This window comes from Notamacropus eugenii, chromosome 5 (genome assembly GCF_028372415.1).
Source record: "Notamacropus eugenii isolate mMacEug1 chromosome 5, mMacEug1.pri_v2, whole genome shotgun sequence".
Classification (NCBI taxonomy): Eukaryota; Metazoa; Chordata; class Mammalia; order Diprotodontia; family Macropodidae; genus Notamacropus; species Notamacropus eugenii.
This window is the reverse complement of record NC_092876.1, coordinates 99,513,651-99,534,912: the sequence shown is the minus strand read 5'-3', so window position 1 is coordinate 99,534,912 and position 21,262 is coordinate 99,513,651. Positions and strand designations below refer to the sequence as shown.

The window sequence follows — 21,262 nt, the reverse complement described above, 5'->3', positions numbered from 1 at the left end:
AACAAATGAAGTATAAACTTTTGCAACATGATCAATGAATAAGTTGGAGGTTGGAAGAGGATCAGTGTGTATATAATTATAATTTTATTATAGTTATATGTGTAACGTATACCTTCTAGAACCATTGATTTAGATCCAGAAGGGACCTTAAAGATCAAGCCGAACTCCTCATTTTATAGATGAGTAAATTGAGGTATACAGAGGTTAAGTGGCTTGACCAGAGTCACACACCTAGCTAGCAAGTATCTGAAGTGTCATTCAGTCCCTGGTATTCCTAATTCTGTCTACTGCCTTATTCACTACCTTTCACATTTCTCACCCTCTAAACTCTTAGATGTCTAGGACTATTTTATTCCTCTGTCTAGTCCCTTTATAAGTTAGCATAGAACTTTATACTTTGTAAATAGTCAATAAGCATTTGTTGACTCTATGAATAAATTCATAATTTCAAGGTAAAATCAGGGACATGTACTAGAAAAATAGTCACTGAGAAATAAATGAGGCTCTGATTAAAGAATTTTGTAAATTTTAAATAAGTATATGATAATTCTGTTTCTGATCCATGCCAAGCAGCTTCTTTTGCAGACCTTTTGTTATATTCTGTTGTAAAGAAGTAACTTTATCCACATTTGATTGAAGACAATAAGTATCCACAAATGGTAGGAATGAATATGTCTCTACAGGAAACAACTCCCTAGCATTTTTGCATCAGTTTTCTGGAAGGTACTGTTCTGATGATAAAGAGACTTTTCTATATTTGGCTAAATTAATATGGCATGAATTTCAAAATGTGTTTCTCAGCCTGGCACTGAGTCATTTCAAGATGAAATAAATTGATAAACTATGTGAAAATCAAGCAGCTTGTACATTAATGGACCTCTTATTCAAGTCAATCATTCTAATGCTGGGTTGTTGGAAGCTATGGTAACATTAATGTTTCAGTTACTAATGGCATGTTAAGATAGCCCTGAGTTCTCAATAAGACTTAAAGCTAATATTAGTTTACTATCTCCAGGCAGAATGAAAGCTTTTAGCTACCATGCTTATATTATATGGGAAGAACCAGTGAAATATTTAGGCATACTTTTTGCCTTCATACTCTTTTCAGCCCTTTTATCTCTGGCTCCCCAATTCCCATGCTGAAATTGGAAGTCAAGGTTTTTAGCAAGTATTTCACAAATCATTTTTACTTCTCTTTTTGTTTTTTGTGTTTTGTGCCCCTTTCCTTCCTCCCTTCTTATTGGCTCATAGGCCACATGGAACAATAGATATCAGACTAGATTTGGAGCAAGGAAGAATTGGATTTAACTCCCACTTTTGATGTTTTCCTTCAATTCCTCAGTCTGCCCCCTCAGCAGAATAGGATCAAGGACTGCCTGTCTTTGAGTATTTACATCCCTTGTGGCTACTTAAGGAGACATCAAAGCTTATTGATTGATTGACATTTAACTATGTGTCCATGTATAAGTCATAGTCTCAGTGAGCATCAGTTCCCTATTTGTAAACTGTCTGTAGCACCTACCTCACAAGGTTATTTTAAGGTAAAAATGAGATAATGGATTTTTTACAAAAAAGCATTTTGCAAACTTCGAAACACCATATAAATGTCAGCTGTTATCATTATTCTTAAACAGGAGGGCTTTACTCTTCCATATATGTGCCTAGAATTTCATCTGTAGGAATTTATTTGTCTTGCCTGCTTTTCTCTGCTTGTGGTATGGTCTTCATCAGCTAGCTTGTTCATGCAGCATTTTCCAGCACCATTAGCTTTGCCAAAGGCTGAATTTGAAAGAAAGAAGACAAAGCCTTTATATGAACAAGAATAAGTTTAGTCAGAACTATCATTCTATGTAGTAGTTAGTGAATACCTACAGTGTGCTAGATATTTTAGAACACAGAAAACGGCACAATTACATAATATTCAATGGAGAATAATAGTGAAATAATTGGACACAGAGTGTTAGATTTAAGATGGATAATAAAGCAAATGAGTGCAAAGGGGAGAACAGAAGTGTAAGAAAGTGGCTGAAGGCAAAATATGAAACAGTGAAATGAACTGGGCTAGATCAGCGACCAATGAAGATTTGCTAAAATGGGCAATACATATTTAAAGCATCTTTCAAAGCTCGGAGTTGTATATTTAGTGGTAAATCAATAAGGATTTGTTGATGTGAGATTAGTAAGACGTCCTCATATCTACATAAATTGGCGATAATGTAGTTTAAATGTGACAACCTCCATATACTTTTCATGGCTTGGTGTTTGCAAAGCTAAAATCACTCAGTCATTACACGTCTTCATCCTAGCTACATAATTGGGTATCATGCCATAGAGCGTAAGACAAACAGCCTCAGTGCCAGGATAACCAGGATGGATGGGTCACTTAACTCCTGAGTGTGCTAGACAATTCTCTAAAAATGTAAATTGCACAGAAGGTGTTAGTATTCATTGGTTAAAGGAGTTTCTTTTGTTACTATCAAAATAAGGCACAATGATGCTAAATTGATATATGAAGTTCTACGTGCATTTAATTTATCAGTAAGGCAAGCAGTTACCAGTAAAAGTGTCTCTTCTTCTCAGTCATCAAAAGACCATGAGGTAGGGCTTGCTAGCTTTCATGTAGTTTGGGGAACTACAAAGAGAACAAAAAACAGGAAGCATTAAACAGCATATTTGGTTACAAAGTTTGAAGTGTCGTGAATGATGGAATATAATATGATTGGATAGAAGTCAGGAATGCAGGACTAGCAACAACCTCTTCTTCCATCTTGTTGCTAGATGTCCTCCCTTCCTCCCTTCCTTCTTTCCTTCTTTCCTTCTGTTCTCCCTCCGTTTCTTCCTTCCTTCCTTCCTTCCCTCCTTCCTTTCTTGTTGTTCCCAAAAGCTTAAGCCCAGTGCCCTCTGACGCCCATAGACTCCACAACAATAGGTTATGGCTGACTTAGAGTGATTATCAATAGTAACAGTTTCTGCTTCCTTCACAGGTTGAAGTAGTTATTTTTTTTTCTTTTGTTCATCAAAAAGACCATTCTCTGACTACTTCTTCAAGAGGTCTGTTCACTCAATGGGTGTTACCTCCCTCTAACTGAATACTTGAAAAGGCCAGCCTAAAAAGGCTAAGGTTTCCCATTGAATCCTGGGTCATCTGCAGGATGATTATCTGATGAGTATCTGGTCACTGGATTCATATGGGTCTGGAGGAGAAGTGAGGCTGGTGACCTTACACAGCCCTCTCTCACTCAAACCAAAGTCAAGTGCAAGTCATGTCATCATTTCTCTGATGTCAAGGTCTTCTCTGAAAACAAAGGACGAACACAACAACAACAGAAAGTTCATTGGTAGCGTCCACTTTCATGATTAGTTAGAGTCAAAGCAATAAAAACCCATGCTTTCTTGAGGGACAGCCAGTATTGCAAATAAAACAAACTTTCTGGCATCCATCCACCTGCATCTTGCAAGGCTTGTTAGCCAGATAACAGATCTCCTTTAATTGTACACGGGCAGTAAGAAGTGTAGAGACAATATATTTCTTTGAATTACAGTGATTTACGTGACCACTTAGCTCAGCAAGAAAAACTGAACTTCTGTACTTAACTCAGAGGCAAAAAAACCAAACAAACAAAAAAAAACATTGCTTAGGCAATTTTAAAGCATGTTCGGGGTGATACGGAATAGAATTAATTATAAAATGAAATCGGAATTGATTGGATTTTCTAATTTTTAGCAGTAAAATCTCTGTATAATTATGTATCTCTGTATAATTATGGCACAATGTCAAGTCAATAAGGATATATTAAGCATTTACTATGTGTCAGGCACTGCACAAATTAAAAGAAAGACATTTTCTGACCTCAAGAAGCTAATATTCTAATATGGGGAAATGGCATATAAGAAGAGAAAGATGAAAAGTCAGGGGGATTGAGCACAAGAAATCAGATTACCATTACTGAGGCATGGTAGAAAAATAGGTTTGGAGTGTCAGGAGTAGAGAGCTCAAACATAACAAAGAGAACAAGGCTAGCCTGGGCACTTTGCTTAAAACAGAAGTGCTGGAAGGAACTGACTAGTCAGAGGAAGGAGCCACATGGAAGGAGAGATCTTCCAAGGTGGAGAGAATATTGTGGTGTAATAATAACCATGTCACTTTAGATAATTATAACCTTGGTGTGTGTGTTTTCTGAATTATAAAATGAAACTATAATGCAAACCTGCATTATAAGTAAAGAAAGAAGTCATTTGAACTTCTTTTTCTCAAATATAACCATTTCTCACTCTTTCAGGGGCTGATTATCCAGTTTTGTGGATTATCTATTTTCTACTTCCTCTTTCTGCTACTTGTAAGTCTAGTAAGGAATGTATTTGGTTTCTCATGAGTTGTTGTAGTCAGAGATAGTCTATCTAACTGGGGAGAACATGAGTATGTACATAGTGCCACAGAAATACTTTATGAAGCAGGAACTTGCAACAAAAACTCAGAAAGATCACAAAACAGAATAAGAAGTAAAGGTGAGGGATGGGGAATAGTAAGGGGTATATACCATATTCTGCCAAGTGTCTGGAGCAGTCTGAGATTTCCACTCCTGTCCTGTCAATGGCAGAGAAATACAACATATTGCTCCAGATGTTTCAGCACTCCTATTGCTACATGACTTAGAATAGGATGTGGTCTGTCCTCTTCAAGTCCCTGAAGAATTCAGCCTTCTCACAATGGGATAAGGAAGGCAGATTCCTGATCTCTTAGGAATAAATAGCACTATTACCAAGGAATCAAAATGTAGCAACTTTTATGGTTGCCTAAACAGTTTATTAACCCAGCATGTCCTGTTTCCTTTAAGATGAGCCACATAGACTATTTTGGATTCAAAATTTTACATCTGTGAAAATTTGTGGAAGGTTTATCTTGAGCCATAGCTGATAAGAGTGTTTGATATTTATGGATTGTTTCCTGATTTTTAACTTGCTTTTCTATTTTAAGTAAATTATGTGTTTTTCACCATAACCATGTGATGTTCCAATAGAAAACTGGCTTGGTCTTTTGAGGATTTCAGAATAAACTGGAGATTGAAAAGATTGAACTACAGGCTTGGGAGTAACTAGGGAGCACTAGGATCACCCCGTTCATTTGTTAATTGATTTTCTATACTTCCAGATGATGGAAAAGAAAAAGAAGTAAAATGTAAAGCAGCAAATGAGCTTCTTGCTAGTTCCTCTGTTAAAATGCTTGGTTCTACAACAATAAATCCCATTTGGGCACTAAAATTTAAAAAAGATTTAGGAGGATCCTCATATTTTCTTGGCCTCTACTAATTTTCTTTGCCCCTTCTTTAACACAGACAAAATTTGACAAAGAATTTTCCTGGGATAGTCACATGTTGCAATAGGAAGCAGAAGACCAGTGACCTTGGATCAAATCATTTAGGTAATCTGAGAGCTGGTTCTGTCAACAGGCAAAAGATGGGTTGAATCAAATGATCTTCAAGTTTTCTTCCAGCTCCATACTTCTATGATTCTCCCTAGTTTCAGGATTCAATTCCCTTGCATGATTTTTTTTTAGATTTTTCTCCTGTTTCAAAAGGGGGAGAAATTTCTACTTCATGGTACCCAAATTTGCTAAGTTAACTGTGAGATGCCACCATAGGCATGCCACAATGATGATTATGAAAATATTACTATTTGGTGTACGTGTTTTCTTTAAAATCTGTGATATGAATGTTCTTTTAACTTTTCCAAGAGACTTGCTATTTACTTAGTTTTAAAGTTTGCCTATGCAATTTTATATTTAGCATATATATATATATATATATATATATATATATATATATATATATATGGAGAGAGAGAGAGAGAGAGAGAGAGAGAGAGAGAGACTGTGAAATAAACAAACAGAAGAAAACACAAATTTTCATAGGTAATTAGTGAGATTTATTTCAAAAAAATCAAATATTTAAAATGGTATTCAAACTATGCTGATCAACCAAGAGTTTCATTACTCTCATTTCAGACTTCTGAACTTCACAGGATCATGGGATCTTATATTTACAGCTAAGGAACTCAAAGTCAAACCCCTTCTTTCTAAAATTTAAAACCCGCTCTTTTTAAAATTTAATTTTATTATTTCTTTATTTAATATGTATTTATTGTTCTTATTCCAATTCCCCTCTGTTCACAACTGAACAAAAGAATATATATGTATATATATACATATATACATACATAAATAACGAATACCTACGTATCTCTATATCTCTCTATCTCTATCAACTGAGGCAAATTCCTTCATTGATCAAGTCCAGAAACATATATCTCACTCTACATTTTGAGTTCTATTAGCACTTCATCAAGAACTGGGTAACATGTTGCATCTTTGGTTGTCTGGAATAGTTATTTATCATTGCACTTAACAAAGTTTTCAAATCAAAATTGCTTTTCTTTACAACACTGTTGCTTCGTTCCCCTGATTTTGCTCTATTCATCCTGCCTCAGTTCGTAGAAGTCTTCCCAGGTTTCTCTAAAATTATCCATTTCAAAATTTATTCTTATTTAATAATATATCATTACATTCATATAATATAATTGGTTTAGCCATTTCCCAGTAGATGAACATCCCTTTAATTTTTTGTCTTCGTGATGAAGAGGGCTACTATAAATGTCTTCTTAATATATGGGCCATTTTCTTCATTCTTTTATCTCTTTGGGTTATATGTCTAATAGGTATATCACTAAGTCAAAAGACACGTAGGCTTTAAAGATGTTTTGAGATTTCTTCATTTTATATGTGAGTAAACTGAGGCTCAGAAAAGTTATTCCTTGCCCAGAGTCATGCATTTAGTATGTATTTGAGTCAGTATGCAAATATTCCTGACTCTAGGTCCACTACCCTTTCCCCTCTGTCACACTGTCTTTCTTGTACTCTATCCATGGAGGCAAAGAATTGAAAATTATGAGACTTTGCATCAATAGGGAATAGTTGAAGCAAGGAGAGAGGGAAGGAGGAAGGGAGAGAAAGAGAGAGAGAGATGCAGTGTGTGTGTTTGTGTGTGTGTGTGTGTGTCTAATGCTTGTGGGAAACATAGACAATGAGATAGAGATAGGTACACATACATATGTGTGTACATATGATGGAATAAATAGTATTGGGCAATAATAAATAAATAAAACTTTATTTAGTATTTTATTTTCCCCAGTCATACGTAGAAACAATTTTTAACATTCGTTTTTAAAACTTTGAGTTCCAAATTCTCTCCCTTCCTCCATTTCTACCTCCCTTTATTAGGAAGGAAAGCAATTCGATATAGGTTATACATGTGTAGTCATGCAAAGGATTTCTATTTTATTCATATTGCGAAAGAAAACATAGACCAAATTGGAAGGGGGAATTCTAGAAAAATAAAGTAAGTTTAAAAAAGCTTACTTCAATCTGTATTCAGATATCATCAGCTCTCTCTCTGGGGATCATTATCATTTTTCATCATAAGTCAATCAGAGTTGTCTTGGATCATTATATTGCTGAGAATAGCCAAGTCATTCACAGCTGATTTTCTTAGAATATAGCTGTTACTTTGCGCACAGTACATTTCACTTTGCTTCAGCTCATGTAAATCTTTCCAAGTTTTTTTCTGAGAGCATCCTGCTCATCACTTCTTAAAGCACAGTAGTATTCCAACACAATCACAAACCACAATTTGTTTAACCATTCCCCAATTGATGGATATCCAAAGGGATAGTTTCAAAGAACTTAAGATGATTTGTATGAATTGATACAGGGTGAAATGATGAAAACAGAAAATGGTTTATACGATTAAAAATATTATAAAGATAAATAACTTTGAAAAACTTAGGAACTCTAATCAATGGAATGACTAGACTTTTTCGGAGAAATGGAGGTAAATAGAGTTCAATGAATTGGCCAGGGTCTCATAGCTAGTAAGTGTCTGACATCAGAACTGAACTCTGCAGTCCCTCTATTATGCCACCTAGCCACCCTCACATATATACTAAATTCTTGTCTTTTAAGAATTATTCCACCTTTCATTGAATGACTTTCCATATTTTTCAATGAATACTCTTAGACACTCTCAAACTTTTCCATGCCTAGCGTATTTTGCAACAATGTCATTTTGATAATGATCATGTAATATCACTTAATTGTCATGTGTAGGATTTGGGAATCATTTTTGGTTTCCTAATATTTTATTTACCTTTATTCAGCATTGTTTTCTCAGCCTTCAATATCTTTTGAATATTGGCAGACCAAAATGTTGAAACATAAATGCTGTTTTAAACCCTGAGAAAAATATAAAAATATCTATTGCTGACATAATCAAACATGAATATTTTGTAATAATACCTATTTATAAGTGAATTTATTTTGAGTCCTTTATTCTGAAAATGTATTAGGGAGAATGAATTGACAATAGGAATGATAAGGGCTTATTAACATATTACTGAAGATTGCTTTTATTATGAGGTTGAGTATCAAGAGGAAAGAAGATGGAACATAATAAAAATGACTTCCCACAAGGAATATCTAAAAGAATTTCTATTGAAAGATTTAATAAGTAAAAAAGGGAAACAACTGTATATCTGTTCATTGACAAGAGCATATTAGAGATAATTTTTCATCTAAAAAGCATAGAGTTGGAGAGAGACAAATGACAAGGGAAAGTTTAATAAGAAAGTTTCTAGCGTAATTAGTTGTTTTTTTCAATTACCATATAATATCTAAATTCATGGTGCAGATGAAATGTGTTGTTATACAAAGAATTTATTTTTGATGTGATTTTATATTATTTCAAGAAAAAAGAGAGAAAGCCAGATCAATTCTATACAAGAGTTGTGGAAAAGATTTTTAATATCATTCAATGTTTCCCTCGAAAGATTATTTCAAATACAAAGACTTGAATAATAGTCATTGTGATTCACTATTTTTATTGGTATTTCTAGTCCTTAGAGCAATATATGACAAATAGTAGTTGCTTAATAGTAGATGCTTAAAAATTCTTTTTGATGAATTGATTTCTTTTTCCTTTCTTTCAGGTTCCTCCAATACTCCTTGATAAACAGTTCTCTGAATTCACACCAGATATCACACCAATCATTTTGGCAGCCCATACAAATAATTATGAGATAATCAAACTTTTAGTCCAGAAAGGTGTTTCTGTACCTAGGCCCCATGAAGTTCGCTGCAATTGTGTTGAATGTGTCTCCAGTTCAGATGTAGACAGCCTCCGTCATTCTCGTTCCAGACTCAATATCTACAAAGCCTTGGCAAGTCCATCTCTGATTGCATTGTCAAGTGAGGATCCATTTCTCACAGCTTTTCAGCTGAGTTGGGAGCTTCAAGAACTGAGCAAAGTAGAAAATGAATTTAAATCTGAATATGAAGAACTATCCCGGCAGTGCAAGCAATTTGCTAAGGACCTTTTGGATCAGACAAGGAGTTCCAGGGAGTTGGAAATCATCCTGAATTACAGAGACGATAACAGCTTGATAGAAGAACAAAGTGGCAATGACCTTGCAAGACTCAAGTTGGCTATTAAGTACAGACAAAAAGAGGTGAGTGCTCCTGGACAATATTTAATAACCAGATATTTCTCGTTAGTTCCCTAAAGTTTACTGACAGAAGCAAATTGTTACTCAATCTTTTATGGATTTATGGATTTTCTTTCTAAACTTAAACTGTCCAACACCATTAAGATTGATTAGAAAAATTACAAAAATAATTAACCAGCCTTTAAGGTTGGACATTATGCTGACATTGATATGTCTCATTCTTTCTATTATTATTATTAATTATTATTGTTATTACTAGTCAGTATTAAATGCTGGTATCTGCTTTAGGATGGAATAGTTTGCTATAGCAAATGAAAAGCCTTAAATATTGCAAGTGAGTCAGGGACTATAACATTGCCAAGGGTTTTCTTGATCTGTGATGAGAAAATATGTTGGGGAAATTGATAGAAGAGTGATTGCTCTCCTAAGCCACTTCCGTTATCTTGGGATGAAGTTCTGGGTTTCTTTCCATCGTTCAAGTTAACAAGTTATTATCCTTGCTTCAGAATTGTTAATGATCTACTACCCTCTTCAGAAAGCACAGCATTTTCACTTGAGGTTTTAGGTATATCCTCAAACACCTCTATCCCAGTCACACGGTAATGTGATTTTATTTATTGGCTAGCCTGGTCACTTAGAATAACCTAACTATGAAATTCAGAATTTCTGAGAAAATAGTATAGATGTTCATGTAATTTTTTTTATGAAGCTAAAATGTACAGTTGGTCACTTCAACTAACCAAAAATCAGCAACCAAACAACTCAAACATCAAGTGTAGCAAAGGAAATGAAAAGGAAACAAGATGATGCTTTGATATATAAAAAAGGCATCATTTGACTCTAACTAGGTTGACTATGCTCAGTCTGCTTAGGCCTGTTGTATTTAGTCTACTGTCTACTATGTTTAGCTACCAAATCCTTGGTGTCTTCTTTTACCTTTGTTATTCCATCATTAAAAGTCATGATGTCTTAAATTCAGCTGCTTTATGTTTTCCTCATTCAGTTATCTCTTCTATGATTTTCAAGGAAAAACTTTTCAATAGAGTAGACAAAAGTAATCCTTTTTAATGTAGTTTCTGTGAAAAATAACACCACCTTGAAGCAAAGCATTCTCTAGAAAGTCTAGTTATTCCTCTCTTTTGTAGTAGAGGCATATGATACCATTTGCATCTGTTTCAACTAATCCTGGTAACACTTTTGGGGCTGTCATTGTAGTTAACTGTAAAAGATTAAGCAAGATGATTTTTAAAAAAATTCAAGAGCATTTTATGAACATCTAACATTTATTAAAATAATCTTTTATCAATAACAAAATTTAATTTGTTATAAAATTCATAAGTAGAGTGCCGGCTCTGGAGTCAGGAGGACCTGAGTTCAAACCTGGCCTCAGACACTTGACACACTTAATAGTTGTGTGACCTTGGGCAAGTCACTTAACTCCAATTGCCTGGCCTTTTCCCTTCCATAAAAAATAAAAATAAAATTCATATGCATATTTAGTGTATAGATTATGTAAATATGATTCCGTGGAAAGATATTTTAAAAATTACTTTGAATTTAAGTTGGGAGTCAGGAAATCTCAATTCTATAAAAACAGCTAAGTGGCTCATTGGATAGACCACTGAATTGGAGTCATGAAGGTTTGAATCCAAATCCAGTCTCAGACATTTACAACATATATAACTCCAGGCAAGTTACTTTGCCTCTGTTTGCCTCAGTTTCCTCCTCTGTAAAATGAGGATAATAATATCACCTACCTCCCAGGGTTGTTAACAGTATAAAATGATATAATATTTGTAGAGTGCTCTACAAACCTTAGAGTACCAGATAAATGTTTGTAAGCTAGCTATTCAGTTTGAGCCTCTGCCATTAATTCAAAGTATTAGTGTGCAAGTTACTTTACCTCTACAGGCCTTAATTTCTTATTCTATAAAATATAGGAGTTAAACTAGATGACACCAAACTTCCAAGTCACCTAACCAACAAAATGGAGAACTAGATATTTTCTCTTATCCCTATGACCTCTCAAACCTCTGCAAAATGGATTATATGCACCAAAATAAAGCAACTTCAAGTGTCTCTGGGATATAAGACACCCAGAATCCAAAAGTTTAAAAAAAAATGAATGACACTCACTGACCCTGAAGTTACTCAGTACCCTTCCCCCACCTCCAGTGCTAGAAGAACCAAGGACATAACCTAGATTATGTCAAAGCCCAACTTCAACTGTGGTATTCCCTTCCTCTTTGCAGTGCCATGTAAATCTCAGCTCCAGGTTGCAGAAGTTTTTTCAGGTCCTTACAGACAGTCAACATGGCTGCAAACCCTCAGAAGCATAAGCCTGTTGGGGACACAGCCATGTAACACTAGCATTGAATTGATTGTGCCAGGGTGGACAACCTCAGCACAGTTCTGGGCTAGAAAACTGAGGAATAGAGTGGAAATAGATACCAGGACAAGAAGAGACTGTGTGTGAGGAGAGCAATGCTACCCTCAGGTAAGCTGGAGGGAAGGAACACAGCATCCAGTTTGAGTCAGTTTTGGCCACTCAAAAGTTACCTGGGGCCGAGATCTAGGCTGGCAAACCATGAATTGCTCAGCATGGGAGGAGGCTGAAACCTTTGCAATTGAGCCCATAAGGAAAACATTACCAGAGAAGACAGAGTCAGAGAGTGAATTAAGGAAAATTGCGGAGGGGGAGAAAAGGAAGAGAGACTGAAATGATGGAAGATCTCAGGGAGAAGAAAACTCAAAGAACTTAATCATCAGCAGATAAATCAAAAGGAAAACATCACCAAGTGAAGGAAATACGGTCTTCAGGTCTGCCAGGCCTAGAGGCCTGTGGGCTACCCGAGTCTTCTTACCTCACCTCCCGAGGTCTTCGGTTGGCCAAACCAGATGCTCATATGAGAGAAAGGACGTTCCAGAGTCGAACAAGGGTTGAGATTTATTTCAGGGTCTAGTTACAAGTGCAGGGGATTCTTCCTTAGGAGGGAGAGAGAGAGGGATCTCCCAAGGAGGCAAAGATCTTACAATAAGAGATTGGAAGTAGAAGTATAAGTGAGGAGAGAGGGGGAGGGGAGAGAAGAGAGAGGAAAAGCGGAGCCTTGTGTCCTCTTTGGCTCCTCACGTGCTAAGAGAGCTTTCAGGCTTCCCTGATCCTACTTAACTCTCCAGTCGCATAGTTTGCATCTGAATACCGTGCCTGTTAGGTAACTAGGTGTGCTCCAATCCGGGACAATCTCGAGGGTGGGGAGAGCTCTCTCCCATCACGTTTCTCACGGGAAGAGGCGGAAATACACGAGATAGCTCGGTTCATCTCGATTCCCAGCCGTTTCCTGGGGGGGTCTCGTGAGAGCTCTAAGATTTAGAAGTTCCCACCTTTACCCGCCCAAGACTGTCCACACGGAATTGAGCTTCCAACCCCAACACAGGTCCAATAAACAAGTTCAAGTATCTATGACTAAATACTGAAAAACAAATGAAAACGATTCAACACTTGATGAGGCAAAGGACATGGTAGAATTTGGGGAGAACACGGAAATACAATGCGCTGCTCTTTGCCAGTTAAAAAAAAAAGGAAAAGAGAATTATGAGTACAGAATCTATGATCTGCAGAGCAAAATGAATGGGCAAAATAGAAAAAATTGAAATACATAATGACAAGTCTTATCAAAGAAACAAAAGAGAAAACAATTGATTAGAAATACAAATATATAGAAGTGAAAGACAATCATGAAGAAAAGAAGCAAAACACAATAAAACTGAAAGAAAATATGTTCACCATTCAAGAAAAAATGATATACTCATCTTGAAGACAGGAGGTATAGAAATAAGCTAAGATTCTATCTGTGTCCTCCAGAAGAAACCTTAAAACCAATGTAATAGAAAAGAACTGACTAGAATTTCTGAACATAGAAGATGCAATTCCAATCGAAAGAATTCACAGATGATCTCCAGAAAAAAAGAATAAAATGAAACATTTTTAGAAAGAAATCAACCTGAAGAGACTATTTGCTTCACAAATATCCAAACAACTGAAACATCTTGAATGGACAGATAAGAGAGGACATTCCCAACCCATTCCTACAAGGTGGAAAGTCCAGAGGTATTATATATTTCATGTGTTTTCAGATTTTTCAACGTTTCAGTTTCTTGTTCTGCTTTCCTTCCTCTCTAAAAATAATATTTGGTGTATGAATTGTCTCTCCGGGGGAGGGACACATGAGCTAATTCTGATAATATAAGAAACCGAAGATAAAAATAAAAACATTTGAAAACAGATAAACATTTAGCATTAGTAATATGAATCAGTTTAATTCAACAACCATTTATTAAGCACCTAATCTGTGCAAAGCACCATGCTGTTTTTTGGGACACAAATGTAAGACAGAGACATGAACTCTGTTACTAGAAGCTGATATTCTAATGGCAGTGGAGTTGGAGGTTGGGAAATATTGGTCAGGTTGCTGAATAGAGAGGAAGACTTTTAGAATTAATGCATGAGCTTCAGAATTTGATCACCTTTTCATGTAGATAAGCTGCTAACTCAATATTAGCTCTTTTAAATTAATTAACTTTTTAATATAGGCAAGTACTTGAGTGAGTTTGGGGACAGTAGTTCTATGTGCCATATTTGGCTTATGTATATTACATATATAGTATATTAAATGGTAGGCAAAACAGAACATTAAACAGAGGACACAGAAAACAACTCAATTTCATTGTTCATCCCTCAATCTCTGTCAATGAGGTCACACTGGGACATGTTGTATACATGCAATTTTCACCTACACATGATCCTACCACTAACTCTGACTTTGATTCTGGGTTCCTATCTAGTTCACCTTCATAAAGTCATTTTCAGAGTTACGGAAAGAAAAATTCCATAATCTCTAAGATAATGTTATGGTAATAGTTTTCTATAAATATGGATTTGAATTAAAATTCAATTAATTCAAGGTCTGAAATTCTATGTGAAGGTCTAAGAAAAGCTCTCAGCATATTTGAATTCCAGTAGTAAATCTAGTTTTATGCTCTTGACAAAGCAGTTACCATTCATGTGCTTTTTTCTGTTTTAAGAGAATAGAAACCATTATAGGTACCTGTGTAATTGAGGCAAGTAAGTGGCTCAGTGGGTACAGTGGTACAGTCAGGAAGACATGAATTCAAATCTGGCCTCAGACACTTAATACCTCTGTGACCCTGGGCAAGTCACTTAACCTTGGTTTAATCCATCAGAGAAGGAAATGGAAAATCATTCCAATATCTTTGCCAAGAAAACCCCATGGACAGCATTGGCATGACATGGTCCACAGAGTCGTGAAGAGTCTTACATTATTGTACAACACCTGTGTAATTAGTCACTTTGTTTTAAGGTCACAGGCATTTTTGGTCCCCTTTTCTGACCCTTATTTCTGTCTAAAACTCTATTAGACATTTAGTCACCAACTTTCTCAACTTCAGCATTATTCTTGAGTTCTTGAATCCCTCACCTCATGTGTCCAATTGCCCAATATTTCCATTTCTTCTCCTACCATATCCCTCACATCTATTCCCTCTTATTAATTCACACAACCAGAGCCCTGATTCAGGTCTTCATCACCACTCTCTTGGACTATTGCAATAACCTTCTTACTGGTCTCCTTGCCTCAGTTCTTTCTGTTAGTATAATTCATCATACATGTAGCTGCTAAAGTGGTTTTCTTAAAAGACAAATCCGACCATGAAATTCTCCTACTTAGTAAAGTACACTGAGTTCTCCTCTTTGAGTCCTTCACAATCTGACTATTTTCTGCCTTTCCAAAATAATCCCTCCACACACATAGACACAAACAGACGCATCATCTTCTCACCTTCCATATTCTAGGATCCTAGATTGGCTTTCTTGTCATTATTTACATAATGTTTCATCTCTGTGGATAGGATGCCTAAAATGCATCGCTTCCTATCTTTACCTTAGAGTACTTTGATTTCTTCAAAATCTAGCTCAAGTACTACCTTCTATGTGAAATTTTTCCTAATACTCTATGTTACTCATTTCCCCCATAAAATCACCTTGCACTTATTTGATATATATTACATATACATTTGTGTGTATGTATGTGTGTGTGTGTATAATTGTGTGTATATGCATATTTATATATGTATCTCTATTTCTATCCATATACATGCTTCCCCCAACAGAATATAAACTTTTTGAGGGCAGGAATTATTTCATGCTTGTCTTTGTATTCCCATTGTCTAACACAGTACCTGGCATAAAGAAGGTGCATCATAAATACTTGTTGATTGATTTAGAGGGAGTGCGTGTATATATACATGTAGATAGATAGATAGATATAGATATATGTGTATATAGTATATGTGTATATGTATATTTATATACACACACACATATATATAGACATTTTTATTTCTGAATTATGCTATCTGTCTATCAATGAAATTCCTCTAGGTGTAGGGATAGGAAATGATACTGTGATTTAATTGGAATAGGTAACTTCTTCTATCATTATGCTTTCTCTGTAAAATGGAGTCTTAGTGACTTTCCTGGAACTTTGAGATATTAACTGACTTACCTAATGTCAGTCAATATGAGTCAGAGGCATGATTTTTAATCCAAGTTTTCTTGGGTCACTTCTCCATCTATAAGCATATACTACAGTATGTGCTTATACTATAGTGCTTCTACGGAGGTCTAGAACTAGAAAAAGAGCAAAAAAAAGAAATTCTGAAATGGTTGAATAAGGGGCAAAGGGTAAGAGTTTGAATGTTAATAAGTTTATATATCACATCTACGTTTTCTCTTTATATCTTGAATGGGAAAAACAAAGTTTTACAAGAATGTTAAGGATTGAAAATTAAGATGTCACATGTTACTTTTCATTCAATTCATATATTTTTAATGCAACATTTTTCCTTAGGTGAAAATCTGATCCTAAGTTATTATACAATGATTTCAAGATTTTAAATTCATCTTATTCCTTTTATTTGTGTTCTTTGAAATGGGAATTCCTTCTTCATAAGTAAAACCTCTAGATTTATTTGGAAAGTGCTGGCTTCAGTGATTTGGTTTAGCATATTCTGGTAAAGTTATATATTCTAGATGAAACTTTGATTTAAAATAATTTTTAAAAATTGTTTAATATAAATTTTGTCAAGTTTAGTCTTTAACAAATTTGAAGTTGTGGAGGCTGTTAGCTTTTTGAAAAGTCCGTGAAGATTACTTTGCCTAATTAAATTGATGTATTTTGGCTGATTGCCTTTTAAAGAGTTCCTGTGAATGCTTTCCTTTAAAAGATTCTGCTTTTCTTGATTGGGATTCTAGAACAGCACTACTACTTCTCAACCCCTCAATATTCAAATTAGTTTAATATATGGCAGTTAAAATTACTGATAGAAGTAAAGTCATCTGCATGTGAGCCCAACTGACTGGACTGATAACAACTCACAGTCTTTTATTACAACTAATGAATCATAATTAGGCAAATTTGGAGTCTAGAAATGTACGTTGTTTGGAGGAAACACTATGTGTGAAAAATGTATCATCTTCCTCAAATTTAATGACTACTGATATAATCCATGCTCCTAACCTTTGTGCAATTGTGACTTATCATTTTACTTGGTAATGCAGGTCCCTACTTGGTATACTGAAATAATCGCTATAACAGTGATAATTTTGGGCCACAGTTTGACAGAGCAGATGTGATTATTTTCATTGTAAATTTGATTAACAAGTCTAAGGAACATTAAGACCCCCAAACTTTCAATGAGCCTTTGAACCTTTAAACATAAAGAGCACATGTGAGCTCTGGAAACAAAGAAATCATTTTCCTGTCTTAAGAGAACCACAGTTTCATTTCCCCTCCATACTGAATACTCTATAGTGTATACACAAATAAGCTACAGTCACTAATTCTGAACTTAAAATTTTAATTCCAACAAAAATGCACTTTTCCAAAGACCCATACTTGTATAAAAATTCTATCCAAATTAAAAAACTGTACCTTTTTAACAGGAAAATAAGAAAAGATTATATAATATAGAGTAGCCATCCAGTTGATTCAATCAAGATAAGATATCTCTTGAGCAAAAATATTTAAAATTATATTAGCATTTGGTAATGTGTGCATTCTCTTATCAAGGTACAAAAGACTTACTCCTGACCTTTCTTGATGGATTGATAATCAGCCGCCTCCTGAATTATCTTTCTAAACAGTCATTTAACATAATTATTGGCTACGATATTTTTTAATCAATTCTGATGACAGAAATGGAAAGTGTCAAATTTTGTTTGGAAGGGTAACCTTAGGTTCACAGTGACTAACCCTCCCATCCCTGGAGAATACTCAAATGGACAAGAGTCATAGGGATGGAAAATGGGTATGACCTTACTTAATCTCAGTTGTCCTTATGGTTATATTAAAGAGATTGTAAGGTCAAGCAAAGTCGGACTTTTTGCTGTTTTTGTTTTACTAAAAGTGCCTCTGAATAATGTGATTAAGGAAGATTTTTCCCACCCTTTGTTAGACCTGGGAAGATTTGTAGGAAGGTTCACACCTTTTGTTAATGAGGCACTGGTTCTCAAGGGATATGATGCCCTCTGGCTCTAAAAAGCGTATATAGACTCTGAGATATATTTTTATTGGTGGACTTACTGACTTGAAATGCTTGTTTGGCCAGAGGAGGACTCTGAGAAGCTGCTAAGGACACCCCACTCCTCCCCCATGCTCCCTCAAACTCCCCTCCCTTCATGTTCACCCCCTCTCCCTTCACCCCTTTGAAAACCCAGATATTGGTGCTTCCCTCTCTGGTAACTATGGTCAGAGAGTTGGACCTGTCTGTTGAATTGTGATGTATGTATTGATTATGGTCAGGCAGAAGAAGCCTTGTCTGTTGAGCTTTGATTTCTCTGCATTTTCTTTGAAGTTCAGGATGCTTACTCTCCCGAACTAGGTGAATGATATATATATATATATATATATATATATTCTTGGTTAAAAGAATGACACATATGCTTGATTAAAGAGATTGTTAACCCCTCAAAAGTTGCCTTTCCTTTTTTTGAATGTAGATCTAAGAACCTGGGATAGAAGTCCTCCCTGTGTATGTTGGGGTGCTTACTAATACAGAGGTAGAGAGGAAGGTAGTGAGAGAGGGTATTTTTACCCCATTCAAGCCTACAGAACCAAAATTCTTAACATTTAGGGGCATAGACCCCTATTTCAGTCTGATGAAGCCTATGAATCCCTTTTCAGAATCATATCTTCAATGAATGGACTCAAAAAAAGAAACATGAGTATAACAGAAGCCAATTATACTGGGATATTTATTTTGTTGTTTTCAAGTTCATGATCCCCAAATTAAGAATCTTAAGCTTTAGGGAGCTCCCTCTACAGAGTTTATGTGAGCTAATCCCTGCCATGAGTTTTACAGGTGATTCAAAAGTTGTGTTTTTCTTAAGAAAGTAAAAATGATTTCATTATTTCCAGAAGTTATATCTATTCATGGTGTTAAATGTTTCATATGTTCACTGAGTAGAACATAGGTATCTTATTTTCCTTAGATTACTTATGCATCAAATTTATAGTAAAAATCACTTCTACTCTGCCAAAGCATGGCCTAAAGCTACTGTGTAAATTCAGCTTTATGGGGCTGGAAATCCTGTAGACTAGTGTAAAAGAGGGAGAGCATATATTTTTGTTAATTGAAAAAAAATTAAAGAATATAGAGCAGTGAAGATTTGATATTTTATCTAAAGGATTAGCAAACACCACAATAAATGGAATTAATCATTGAAGTAGGAAGTTTAACTGATAAAAATCTGCTTCATTTTAGCAAAGAAGGATTTCAACAGCCTTTAAAAGACTCTGGTTTAATATTCTTTATTTTGCTTGGCAACTGTTTAGATGACACAAGCTAACTGCTTTACACTGGAATGTGGCTTGTGAGGTTGAAAAACTGTGTACTCCATGAAGAGGTAGTAAGAAGATGGATCAGTAGCCCTCCCTCAGTACCAGGGCTTTAATACTCTCCAAGATTAAGTAGATACTTGTAAGATGCTAGTAGCTACATAGACATTTCCTTTTCTCTTAAACTATTCTAATATTACATTCACAATCAATAAGTACACATTTTCAAACATCTAGTATAAGCCAGACACTGTGCTTAACACAGAGGACACAAAAACATAAATGAAATAGTCCCTGTCCTCAAAGAACTTATATCTTGCAGAAGAGGGTAAAAGACCGGACAATGCTTACAGATTAAGTATATATGGACCATATGTCAGTTAATAAGGTAATTTTGTAAATTTCTCTAATAATCTGCTAGATTCAGAAACTAGAATCAGATACGAGCCCTTTTGTAATTTTCTACACTCAGAAAGACAAAACCAGAAGGACAAAAAGCACTATTCCCTGTTGGAACAGTCAGGCCTCAGTGAGTATTTGAATGAGGATGGGAAGAGGGGAGATGACGTATTGGAGAAACCTTTAGAAACATTCAAAAACAGTAGAACCTAAGGGTTAGGCAGTACTGAAATGACAGATGGGGCAAATCTAAAGGTGGATAAGATGATAGTCAAGCCCTCCCAAATTTCCTCACAAATATCTCTAAAATAACGCCTCAAATTGAATTCTGGAGTGGCAGAACCAATAAAAGTTCAGGTACAACAATTTTCTAGCCCAATATAACTTAGAAAGTCAGCAAGAAAGGTCTGTATCTCTCAGATAATGGCAGGCCCCAGAAACAGAGCACAAGTAAATGCAGGCTGCATCTTGGAGTGGCAACATTGACAGCAGCAGGAGGTTTTGAGAAGGAGAGGTGCAGGCAGAGAGTGGGTATCAGACAACTGTTTGGAAGGAGATTGGTGGGTACTCTTTGCTGGTGTTGGGTTCAGGACTCTATTGCATTATCCATACACAGTTCCAAGTTACAGTCCCAGGGGCAAAAGGAACAAGAGCACATGTGGTCACATGGAAGCAATTGCCCATGTCTCTCTCTCAAGACAGAGAGGTGTGCCTTTGGTTGCTCACCTGGAAGTAAGGATCTTAGTCTCAACTCCAAGACAGAGAGAAGCACTAGCAAATGTGCTGCAGGAGAACATAAGAAATTTGGTCACACTCCCAGGAATAGGAGATATGCTACTAGTGGTGACTACAGGGGATTGTTCCCTAGAGCGCTGAAAAGGAGATCGGTGACCATACCTTTCTGTAGAACATTTTAACTTGGAATTACCAAAAACCTACAGACTCCCAGAACTAGCTCTGAAAAAAGCAGAATTGAAGCCATGAAGCTTCAGACAATGTCACTTCCACCCCAAGAACAGATCTCAATTCTAACATAAATTTAACAGTCAATAAATAGGTTAAAAATAACAAAAAAGTACCCTGACTATTACAAGTTACTGTGGTGTCAGGGAAGATCAGGCCCAAGTGCAAAAGACGATGATGTCAAAGCAGTTACAAATAAAGCCTCAAAGAGAAATGTGAACTGCATGCAAACTCAACAGAAACTCCCAGAAGAACTTAAAAAGGTTAGAAAATCAAATAAGAGAGGTAGAGAAAAATTGGGGAAATAAATGAGAAGTGATGCAAGAAAATTATGAAAAGTGGATCAACAGCTTGGTGTCACAAATACTGAAGAATTGTTGAGGTTTAAACTCTGGGACACCAAAAACTGATGAGGTTTGTGTAGAGTTGTGGTG

The 21,262-nt window shown here is 35.7% G+C and overlaps 1 protein-coding gene across 1 annotated transcript in view; it reads left to right on the top strand.

The window, feature by feature from the left end:
• The window catches only part of TRPC4 (transient receptor potential cation channel subfamily C member 4), a 268,137-nt gene that overhangs the window by 117,690 nt on the left and 129,185 nt on the right, over nt 1–21,262 (top strand). Inside the window, exon 3 of the mRNA XM_072610416.1 lies at nt 9,037–9,555. Within this exon, the coding sequence (XP_072466517.1) occupies nt 9,037–9,555 (519 nt within the window). The remainder of the gene's footprint in view (nt 1–9,036; nt 9,556–21,262) is intronic.